Below are 12882 nucleotides of genomic sequence, written 5' to 3' on the forward strand. Positions count from 1 at the left end.
ATCTCATTCTGAAAATCAAATGTTGATTTCTATTTTTAACACAGATTTATATATGTGCTCTTCTGTAATGACAGTAGTGATGGCCCTAATATTACTGTACTTTCTTGATCATGTGCAGCAAGCTTGCTGAAATAAACAGCTAACTAGCCACATGTAGTGGTATCCATTTCTGCCTAACATGCACCACACCAACTTGTTTTTTTCCCCCTTTCCTTTCACTTACTTTCTTTTCCTTTCCTGTGTGAATTGACAGTTAAAACTTGCTTTTTGTGAGATGTTAACAAATGACAAAAAAATTGCAGCATGTTTTCACACGATACATCCCATTGCGAAGAAAATAATGGTGATTCATTGATGTGCTGTTGCCAATTTCCCTACAAGAGGGCTTCAGAAAGCAAGTTACGCATGTTGTCCCACGCTAAGACCACTGCGCAACAGAAGTGGTGTATTGTCAGAAGAGAGTACACATTCTGGGTTCCCTACAGACACAGCTCTGCAGTGGTACAGACAACAAGTGCATCACAGTCTGGGGGCGAAATGGCACGACAACTGGAGCCGTACTCCACAGTGGAAGTACGCGAGTCAGTACAGTTCCTGTTGGCAAAATATCTAAATTGTACACAGATTCATCATGAAATTCTTGCAGCATATGGACTACATGTAATATCACATACAGTTGTTTTGTAATGGTACCAACAATTTGACCAACATTTCGCATATGTGTTTGATGTTGATCAGCAAGGAAAGTCAGTGACATTGACCACATATGACAACATCCGGGCAACTGAGGAACTGACTGGCAGCAATCACAGATTTTCCAATGATGAGGACATGTACACATCAGATCTCGAATGGCTCTATGACTGCGGGACACATTTCTGTAGTCAAAGAACTTAAAAATTGGTAGAACACATTGACTGTTGTTTACACAGACTATGTGACTATGCTGAAAAATAGTGCCACGTATCTGTGTCACTTTGAAGTGCAGTGCAGCATCCAATAAAAGTAACTCGGCTTGCCATAATAATATGTAATCTACTTTTTGAAGTCCCTTGTAGTAAAACCTGGCTCAGTATAAATGCTCAGGAGTTAAATAATTAAAAGCGTTGCAGCATAAATTACTCAGCAGGAATGAAGCTTATATGATTCACACCATGACCTGCAAGACCATTCTATGTTCCAAATGAAAAACAGCCCATAATTGCACTAATTATGTTTATACTAAATCTTGACCATGGTTTCAACTATAATAATATAGCCTTCTTCAGAAGTCATAAGCTTTTAAAAATGAAAAACGTCTTAGCCCAGCCGCTGCGTCACGATCAATCAAATAAAATAAGATAAATTCAGCAGACATAAGCCTGTTTCGATCATAAGTAAAAATACATATGGCACCTTATGTCCTCCGCCACTACATCTGTTACATTTCGTAACGGTTGCTGGTATTCTATGTTTTCGTAACGGTTGCTGGTATTCTATGTTCATCACATTTAGTTAACTGACTACCATTTTTTAAAGTATGTGCACCTTTTTCTAGATTAGGGAAATGTCCATTAATGAACCAACTGTCCTGTCACCAACACAACCCTTATTAGTTCTGAATGATGAATTTTTATGGAAGTGAGAGCACATCTCTCTCAGCCTTTTTCAGGCTTGACTGTGGGTCAAAGGGAAGGGTCCATAAAGGGAAAGGTTATCACTTTAATTTCTTTGAGTGCATACAACATAAAGAAATTCTTTGTAATAATGTATTCTGCAACAATACTTATACCAAAGTTGTAGTGTTTAACAATATACAGATTCAAAGAAACAACAGTCCAAAACTCACTTTTTGTAGTACAATAGTTTTAAAACACACTACACAGGTTACTGCTATTATATTGTATCAACAATGGAGCAGTTTCTCCGTTTACATCTATCACCTGGAGGTAATGGAATAAAGCTCAACAATAGAAATACAAATGAGTTATGATTTTGTAACACACATATGGGGCACCTTACTGATCATTCACGGATTATAATAAGAAATGAAATGTAAAAATTTACTTTGAGAAGAGTAATGTGATGTTTGCCACAGGTATTAGTCTCTGTGCTCACCAAGTAAACTGATACTATAAAAGTACTAATTCATAATTGTTATGGTGATTTTACACAGAGTTCTTCATTTAGGTCAATTTTAACTTACAATAAAAACTAAAATGTGCCTTTTGTGGTTGCATGTTAAAATTATTTGCATTAACTGTTGTTATCGAAGACCATCACATATTTACAGAGGCACTACAGCTCCCAGGTAGTGTTTGCCCCAACATTTATATGAATAGCCAGTAATGCAGACGACTGGTGTAGACTCAAAAATAAAGCATACTAAAACCTGTACATTAAAATACACACATACTAGAAGTGAAGTAAAATTAGTTTTCAATGAGACTGAGTCAAACTCCTGTCTGTCAGACAGGAATTACTGACTTGCAATGTATGGGTCGTGGAAACATATGAAGCATGTTCTCACTTACAAATAATTAAATGTTTCTTCAAACCTGGGGACTTTGTGGTTACATATAACTATCAAAGTCTGCACTACTGGCAAATGGTAGTAAGTCACATTTAAACTAATCTACAGGGTCATTCAGTTAAAAGTATTATAAAATTTTTTGCAAAACCTATACAGTGATGATTTTCTCCATTACATTTGTGCCTTTAAAAACGATTTCTATCCCAAAGTAAACTTCTACTTCCACTTTTTAACAATCTGAGGAGACTGTTAATGAGCAATCATGAATTTACATAGACAAAAACTTACATGTATTTTTCACAGAAAACTGTAAAACTGTTCAATCAAGTAAAAGTTTCTTTAGACATTCACACTACAAAAATGTGTTTCAGAGGTAGAAAATTATCATCTCATTGATCTGAACAGAGTAGAGATCCAAAAACACAAGACACATATATGAAAAATATCTAATACATGAACTATTCTGTTGATTACACACATCAGTTTCTGCACAGAAGAGACTGGCAATGCTGAATGTAATAACAGGGAAAAGATAGACATAGGGTCTCTGTGAAATGTGTTAAATAAAGGTACACAACTGAAAGCAACAATAATTGAACACTTTCCCATTCACACAGTTTGCCACAGTTGCAATTGTGTCGGCTCAAAAATTTTGCATACTATTTTCACACTGTCTTTAAGGAATACTTTAATAACAACCTGAAATGACATGATTTTCTTTTCTCTCTCTGTTTTCCTTTTCTTTTCTTTTTTTACAAAAGATGAGGAAATAAATATGTAACAAGTATTAACGTTTACATCTGCATTATTATATAACAAAAAGTTGAGTAACACAGAAATAAATTTTAAATTACACATATAAAAACACTGAACAATAATAATAAAACATGCAATTAACATTGCGTAATAGGGGTTTTCTGCACACGGAGGCACACGCGCACACGCGCGCACACACACACACACACACACACACACACACACACACACACACACACACACCAAGTATATTATCATTTCAACAATGTATACGAGGGTTCATAAACATGAAAAAATCTCAATTAATCCAATTTTATACATTATAAATACATTAAAATATTTGGCAAGAATGTACATAACAATGTTAAACTTGTATTATAGAAAAAGGACAGAAGACATCAGAAAATGACACACACAGAAATGATAGAAATTATGTCACTGAAGAGAACAGTTACATCCAATATGAATGTCTGATATGCTGGCTAAACTCAATCAAACAGAACTGCCTGTGGCTACTAACAAGATTCTCTTCCCTCCCTTTTCTTCAGGTATACGTAAAATGTGCTGAGGGCTACCCGTATGTTTTACTGGGAAGGTACATTGTGAAAATATGCAGAAGTTGTGCTGAGCAAACCCATCCTTTGTTTCTGTTTTCTCTGCTCAGTCATCTGCAATAAAAGGGATCTTATTAACAAGTGTTAACTGCATATAAAAAATAAAATAACCAAATCTATGGTGAAATCAGAGATTTATAACATTAATAAGTGTTCTCCTACCTGATCTTTTAATTCAGTGAGCTGATGTGAAAGTGTTGCCACAAGATTCTGAGTTTTCTCTAACTGCGCCTGCAGTGTCCTTAACTCCATTTGCTCACCTTCACCCTCATCCGCAGCCAGAGACATTGCTCTCAGTCTTGGAAACCAATCGAGATTGCGGTCCTGTAACAGATTGCAACCAAATTTGTCAGCATAAGATTTTTACAACTCTACTGTTAGCTACATTTTACACTACTTGTACCATGGTGCATTAACAGTTCTGATCTGTAGCAACAATATCCCTACCATTATTGTGATCAATGAGTAAATATTGTCTTTAAAGATGATTAGTGGGGAACACAGATTTTTTTATATAAAGAGAACTGGCTGTGTGATGCAGCTGTGAAGGTGTAAAACTATTATCGATGTTACCCATAATATAATGGTCTTATATAACTTCTTCATCCATTTTTTTACTTAATGTGACCTGTATAGATTAGATTAGATTTACTTTCATTCCAATTGATCCGTAGTGAGGAGGTCCTCCAGGATGTGGAACATGTCAGAAAAACAACAATACATGACAAATATTTAAACTAAAACAAATAAGCTAATGTACCATTCCACAGGTCCCAAGTGGAATGATCGTCATTTTTTAATGAACACTAAGAGTCATTTAACAAATACTATTGCACTGAATTTAAAATAAAAAAGTTTTATATTTATTTATAAGGTAAGAAACATGTAATACAACTACTGTAATACTTATTTACAATGAACACATTACTGCACTGAAATGGTGCAGAAGTTAGATTATACTTACACACACACACACACACACACACACACACACACACACATTTTCAGTGAACACATTACTGCACTGAAATTGTGCAGAAGTTATGTTGTACTTATATACAAATCAGTTGGTTTTCCTCAGAAATTCATCAATGGAGTAGAAGGAGTTGGCCACCAATAAATCCTTTAGGCTTCTCTTAAACTGAATTTCATTGGTTGTTAAGCTTTTTATGGCTGCTGGCAAGTTATTGAAAATGTGTGTTCCTGAATAATGCACACCTTTTTGTACAAGACTAAGTGACTTTAAATCCTTGTGAAGATTATTCTTATTTCTAGTATTGATTCCATGAATTGAGCTGTTGGTTTGAAAAAGTGATATATTTTTAATGACAAATTTCATTAAGGAATAAATATATTGGGAAGCTGTAGTTAGTATCCCTAGTTCCCTAAACAGGCTTCTGCAGGATGTTCTTGAGTTCACACCACATATAATTCTTACTGCACGTTTTTGTGCCCGGAAAACTTTAGCTTGGCTTGATGAATTACCCCAGAAAATAATCCCATATGACATTATGGAATGAAAGTAAGCATAGTATGCCAGCTTTTTCATTTTTATATCCCCTATGTCTGACAAAATTCGCATTGCAAACAGAGATTTGTTAAGACGCTTCAGCAGTTCTGTGGTGTGCTCCTCCCAGTTGAATTTATTATCAAGCTGTAATCCCAAGAATTTAACACCGTCCACTTCTTCTATCTTCTTGTCATCATATGTTAGACATATACTCTTGGGACACCCCTTACAAGTTCTGAACTGCATGTAGTGTGTTTTTTCAAAGTTTAGTGACAAAGAATTGGCTAGGAACCAGTGATTAATGTCTACAAATATTTTATTGGCTGATCTTTCTAAGACTACACTTGATTTGCTATTTATTGCAATGTTTGTATCATCAGCAAACAAAACAAACTTGGCATCTGGTAATGTTACTGATGAAAGGTCATTGATATACACAAGAAAAAGTAAGGGCCCCAAAATGGAACCTTGTGGGACCCCACATGTAATTAGTTCCCAGTTGGATGATGCCTGATAGCTTGATACATGTCTCTTTCCTAATAACACCCTTTGTTTCCTGCCAGAGATATAAGATTTGAACCATTTTGCAGCATTTCCTGTTACACTATAATATTCTAGTTTACTTAAAAGGATATTGTGATTTACACAGTCAAATGCCTTTGACAGATCACAAAATATACCAGTTGCCTGCAATTTTTTGTCTAATGAATTAAGTACATTTTCACTGTAAGTGTAGATAGCCTTCTCAATATCAGAACCTTTTAGAAATCCAAACTGTGACTTTGACAGTATGTTATTTGAGATAAGATGGTTATAAAGACGACTGTACATTACGTTTTCGAAAATTTTTGAGAATGCTGGCAACAGTGAAATTGGACGGAAATTTGATGCTATTTCTTTATCTCCCTTCTTAAACAGTGGCTTAACTTCAGCATATTTCAGCCATTCGGGAAATATTCCACTGATAAATGACTGGTTACACAGATAGCTTAATATGTTACTTAGCTCAGAATCACATTCTTTAATTAACTTTGTTGATATTTCATCATACCCACTAGATGTTTTTGATTTTAAAGATTTTATGATAGACATTATTTCTGTTGGGGTAGTGAGGGTCAAATTCATATTATGGAAGTTACTTGAAATGTCTGGTCTAAGGTAATCCATAGCAGCATCTACCGAACCTGACAACCCCATCTTTTCAGTAACAGTTATAAAATGTTTGTTAAAAAGTTCTGCAACACTATACACATCTGTCACCAAGAACAAATTTCATGGTGAGAATAAATAAAATTTTGGCAAAAAGAATATATTAAAAGAAGACCAAGAAGAAATTAACAGTTTTTAGGGAAAAATTTACTGACGAATAGTGCTGTTGTCATCGTCTTTAACAATGTGGTCAACAGCAGAAACATTATATTCAATTGCTTCAGTAATTACATACGAGAAGGATTAACAGTGTTCACAAGAATTAATTTGATGATGAATAATAATTAAAACAATTTACAACAATTCAGCTTATTAACGTCTATGACTCAGAAGATAGGCAGCCGAATCTTCGAAGAACTGCAATTGTTTAATCTATTCCAAATCTATGCTACAGCAGTGGGCAGTAGCAATGTCAGCTGAACACCTACCAATGGTAGTGCAATTTCACTGAGTTGCAGTGGCACGATTCCAGTAACATCATGACACAGCGAGCTGCTCTACTGAGTTCAGTGGGCTTGATCAAAATCAACTCATTTTTTCAGTTTTGTTTTTCAGAAAGTTTTTAATGAAATAATCCACACTTTAACAGTTATTGGTAGGAGAAAGTCTGTCATTAACTTAGTATCGCTTTCACTGTATACCTTTACTGACCAGAAGCATGGGGCAACAGTTTAAGGAGACTGTGAAAAGTTGGAGCAAGCAATTTAGTAAGCAACTAGATACTAAATTAAACGAGTTGAACACAAGTATCAAAGGTCCTTGGCTAATGCCAATATAAAGGCTCAAGGTGACAAGACGAAGTCGAATGTTCGTACCCAAAGTTTTATGCTGGATGCAAATATGGCTGAATTAAATGCAAACATCAAGGTGTAAGGTGTTAAATTTGTAGAAACACTTGTCGAAAATATTGCACAGTCAGAAATTAAATGAACACATAAGGGACCTGATTAAAAAAAATTAGAAACTAATAACAGAACATCACAGTTACAAGCTACAATGTCTACTTTAGCAGAGGAGTTACATTACGAGGTGAGATAGGGACTGTATGAGGATGTGTAAACATTTCGCAGTGAAACTTCTGCAGTGAGGTTGAAACAATCTCGGCAACATTCGGCCAGTCCACATTCATAGCCATCAACTTGCTTTGGATGAAGAGGTGCACACCTGGGTACAATCACGGTCCCACGGGCAACCGCAAACATTTTTCCATGAATGCATTGACTACCGTGACTGACACTGGGATAAATTTATTAACAATTATGGTGATTGTTTTCAAAATAACAAACAGCTTACTTATTACTTTTTCCATGTGCCTCATTTTTATTTGATTGTCTTTTATATCTAGAGACACTATCATTGTGAAGACTGGAAGGTTGTTCCTTAGAGGAAGGAAGGAGGCATACTTGTTGGTTTCTAGAGAAGCAGAATATTGTTGGTTTTGAGGCATACTCCAAAGCTGCAAAATAGAGGAACCTATCCGAGCTAAAGTGGTCCAGTTATTATACTGTGTTAATAGATTAATAATAACGATGAAGTTGTCTGAGCCTTGTGTATTGTTCTTAATGCAGGTAATAATATGTAGGGGAGTATAGTACTACAAAAGGTTACTATTGGTCCTGAAATTGCTATTGCTTAAGGGTAGTGACACAATAAATGAGTATATGTGCTGTAATCATTATGGCGATATATTTTGTAAGTGTTTCGTATATCTGATTTATTAGATGACAATCTGATGAGTATTAATGTGCTTTCTAATGGATGGTAGAGACAATGATTGCTACGATTTTGTACAGGGGGAATTTGTACTGTTTCATAATCTACTTAGTTTTATGGTTGGGTTCGTGCACATTTCTTAGGAGAGGTTAGCTTAACTCATTTGTAAATAGCATAGGTATTTACCTAACCAATGTTACTTGAAGGAAGTAAAAACCAAGTACAGGGTATATATTATGAGTCATAATTTTGCTTTAGTAGTTTAATCTGTTAACAGTGCGGAGGTTACTACTTGTGTTGCTACTCTCTTCACAGACATCCAATAGCAGGGTGTTACAACCAATTTTTGGGGCTTATGGGTGTGAAGCCAGAGGTGTTGATTCTGTAGGATTGGCAGAGATCCTCATCCTCTGGCCCACCACTGGAATACCCACCCGGTGTGGATCCTTAGGAAAGGAAGGGGGATAGGTGTATGTGTTTGGGCTTTATCATTTTTCTTTCTTCGGTTCTAACATTCCTAGTCTTACTTTTCCTTTCTTTCCTTTTCATCAGGAGTACCATGTCTATCCTCCTCCTTCCCCTTCCCACTGTGGAAAATCATCTCTTATCGAGAAATTGAAACCTGTTTTAACAGGAGTGCCACAGAGATAACAGTACACAGGCAGCTTCCAAACAAAGTTAAGCACCTAAAATTCAGAACAGGAAGCAATAATTATTAGATATTCCTTGAAAATAACTACACGAGAAATGCTAATTCTTAATTAACTGTGAAACTGGAGAGTAAGCTAGTCTACATAGGCAACGAATTACGACAATGTACAAAATGATTATGGATAAGCCAAGTTTGAGTTGTGACATATTTAATGAATTCAAAGTAGAATTATACAAGCTGATACTTAGTAGTGACATTAGGATTAATATCTTTCACTGAAGTCCAAGAGTTGCAAACTTAAAAAGAACTAGTTTCTCTGAATTTCATTTTTTTATATTAATGATGGTATTTTATACTTACAAATATTATGGATGTATATTTTATAATGGTGGTGACATCATTTGTCCAAGGGGGGGGGAGGGGGGGGGGGATATGGCAGTACAACATATCACTTCGATGAAATGATGTGTTAGCCAATGTCTGCCTAACTGATGAATAATGATCATGATAGTTACAAGTATTTTTTTTTAATTAAGTAATTTAGAACTGCAAACTGTTTGGAAGTTTTGTTACTGTTTGTGCATCTAAACTGGTATGGATGGAAGCCTCGTGTCTTCTAGGTGGGAGGGATGAGGGCAACTATACTATGCTTTACAGTATCTGCTGGCTTGAGTTCAGAAGAAAAGTTTTCTATTATTTAGTAAAGAGCTGAAAATGTCAAAGTTTCCAGATTCCAGCACTGAGCTTCAATGGTGAAGAAGTCCTCATTAACATGACTTACACGGTTTTTCTGAACTTTATTTCAAGATGCAGTAGTTGAGAATTTAAGAATATCAGCAATTGTAATGAGAACATAGGCATTTCCACAAGTTATTAGAAGGGGCAACACATCAAGCTGTGTAGTAAAACTACTTTTCTGGAATTTTTTTCTACACAGATTTAGCAAAGTGTATAACTCTGTGTGTAGGTTTAATAAAAGGAGCATTACTGAAAAATTTTACTTAAGTAAACTATATTGATGAAAAATAATGCACACAATAAATTAAATGTATCACTGTAGTAACTTAATAATAAATTGTATAAGCTTTCTAAAAACTGGGAAGTTAAAAAATCCTATATCTCGTTGTTTACGGCAACTGCTGTACATTGATTTTAGTACGAGGCATAATAAAGAACAGATTTTACTTATTCTTCATAAATTATTAATAGAAGAAAAAATTAATTAGAAATAGAAGAAAAAATGGGTTACAATACAAAGTTAAGAAAGCTCTCTTTTTCAGGAATTGTTTTTATTATAATTTTACTTTGCCTGTCACTGTAGTCAAGTTTGGCAGTTGTGTCATATTCTATTGTCACAATAGCTAAACTTGAGAGATTTCTTTCTTTCATACTTTACCTTAAGCAATATTTTATCATTTTTAATTTGCTGAAACTGCATTAACAAGATGCTGCAGTAACCAGAACCACATACTACGAAAAAACCTTCAAAACATCTACATCAAATGGTATGCTGTGGCAACGATCTTCGTCAGTTCCCACACCTGGAACTTGATAGCAGCTATTTTTTTAACTACCTCCACTGTATCAATAGCAATGCAATATTTGGCATCAAAATCAGCAACACTTTTTTCAAGATAGGATACAGAGCTTTGTATTAAGATGCAGCCTGATAGCAAATTGAAGTAACATGAAGTGATGTGAAATAGGAGAGGTCTGTTTTCCATTTCAGTTACTATTCTATCAAATTCTTGAAGCACTCAAGGTTAAAATAGCTTCTTGGCACAGATCAAGTGCGCCTCACATTCAGTCACTCTCTTCACCTCTCTCACCCTTTTAACAGAAAAATTATTTTGGGTGGATACAGAATCATAATCATCATCTCCTTTGGCTACATACTTCTGCACTCTTTCTTCATGTAGTTGTTTAATATTTTTCACAATACCAGCTTGCAATCTCTATGACACATTAAGGGTAGCACTGTTCTCTAGTAGAGATTTGTTGGTACAGTTCAGTTTCATAAATACATCAGACTACATCTCCAAAGAAATTTGTAAGCAGTTTCACTGAGAAGGATCCTAATACCCATTGCTGTTTCAGTGGTCCATTTGTCTATATTCGTTATATCCTGTGCAGATTTGCATACAGATCGTAAGTTCTTGTGAAGAGCTGCAAAAACTCGATGCCTAGAAGATCATCTTACATCGTAGTGTCTCTTGAGAGCCATTTTAAGCAAATCAAGGGAAGCCTCAATCTCAAAGTAAAGCTGCCGATGTATTCAAAGAACTGTACCACATTTTCAAAAAAAGTGATCATTAAAACAAACATTTGTATGGCTTGTTTGCAAGCAAGGCATAAATTTGCCAGATGGTTTTTCCAGCATATATTTCCTTGAATGTCTTCATATTTTCCTTCCAACGCTTGAATCATCAGCAAAGCCTTGGCCACAACAAGTCTGAATGCCCAAGTCATTACTGCTGAGCTTCTGCAATATTTCTTCCACTAAGTTCCTTCAGTTTTCTAATGACTTACGATGAAGTCTTATGACGCCAGATGCTTTCACAATGCAGCTGATCACCAGTGGTAGAGCATACATTTGTTAACATCAGGGTTCAACTGAGAGGAACAGAGTATAGCTGTCTATTTTCATAATGACAAACAGCTCCTGTAATACTGATCTACAATACAATAGCAAAGTAGCAACAAGAACTCCACTGTCAAACAAGAGTAAGTTGTGTGAACCGAGTGCAATACTGCCACGTGAAACATGTCAGCAATAATTAAGTTTGGTTTTAGTCATCTCTTTATGAAGCTACATGGAAGAAATGACATTGCAGAATTGACACTGTGACAACAGTGTGCACTTACAGTACTAGGCTGAGGGGAAGGTGGCTTATCAGAGGTAGAATACAAGATCATGAAGGATAGGAGGACTCGCGTACCTCTCCCAGTTATTTCTTAAACTGTCTTTCTTCCTTTCTTTCTTGCCGCTGCCCCCCTCCCCCCACACTCACTATTTACACCCACTCTATGCTCGCACCCTCGAAGGAGGCCTATCTTGCCACCACTCGGTACAGCCCTGGTTTGAGATGACACAGTAGTGCTGCGTGGTCACTTACATTTTATAACAATGATGTAAATCTCAATGAAGGTACCAAAATAAATTATACTACAAATTCACAATGAAATTTGTCCTTACAAGGGAAACTCCCCGTCACACCCCCATCAGATTTAGTGGTAAGAAGGCCCAGTGGATAGCCTGTCAAAAACTGAACACAGACCAAGCATGAAAACAGGAAGGAGGTGTACTGAACTGTAAAAAAAGAAGAGTTTAATCGTGTGACAAACTAGACTTGAAGACTCACCTATTTTTTTGGTGGGCAGTGCTTTACCATCTTGCCATCAGATTATATTTCATGAGATAACAAAGTACGATTCTGTGATAAATTATCTTTTGTTTATCAAACTCAGCAGATACTTCTGAATGATGGCAGAATATCATGGACAATATAAAAAGTCTTGGTCATTAACTAATAGTGTGAGACAGTATCAGCACTACTCACATAGCCTGGTGAATATTGTGAACAAGGAGAGAAATCTGGGTTTTGCATGATAAGTTCCTTTGACATCCTTGCTAATTGCTACAGTAAGGTAGATGATATCAAACATATACTTATTTTAACATTTAAGTACTTACTTTCACCATAGCATAAACGTAACTCTCTGGACCAGTAAATTCTGTTGGATCTTTCACTTTAACCAGAACTATGAAATAAAGGTAATGCCACATGTTGTGCTCACATTTTATGTGTTCTTCAAAACTCACTGTCTTATTATCAAATGCAGTTCTGTTGAGTCCTGTTGGTGGAAGAGAGAGAACTGATATCAGAAACTGTGATAAAATACATAAATATTGCAT

At 35.6% G+C, this 12882-nt stretch overlaps 1 protein-coding gene across 1 annotated transcript in view; it reads right to left on the minus strand.

The window, feature by feature from the left end:
- Positions 1 to 1734: 1734 nt before the first annotated feature.
- The window catches only part of LOC124554726 (inositol 1,4,5-trisphosphate receptor), a 348395-nt gene continuing 337247 nt past the window's right edge, over positions 1735 to 12882 (minus strand). Inside the window, exons 47-49 of the mRNA XM_047128370.1 lie at positions 12661 to 12821; positions 4045 to 4206; positions 1735 to 3936 (exon numbers count right to left, since the gene is read on the minus strand). Of these exons, the coding sequence (XP_046984326.1) occupies positions 3853 to 3936; positions 4045 to 4206; positions 12661 to 12821 (407 nt within the window). The 3' untranslated portion in view covers positions 1735 to 3852. The remainder of the gene's footprint in view (positions 3937 to 4044; positions 4207 to 12660; positions 12822 to 12882) is intronic.

Source organism: Schistocerca americana, chromosome X (assembly GCF_021461395.2).
Source record: "Schistocerca americana isolate TAMUIC-IGC-003095 chromosome X, iqSchAmer2.1, whole genome shotgun sequence".
In the NCBI taxonomy this organism is placed as follows: domain Eukaryota; kingdom Metazoa; phylum Arthropoda; class Insecta; order Orthoptera; family Acrididae; genus Schistocerca; species Schistocerca americana.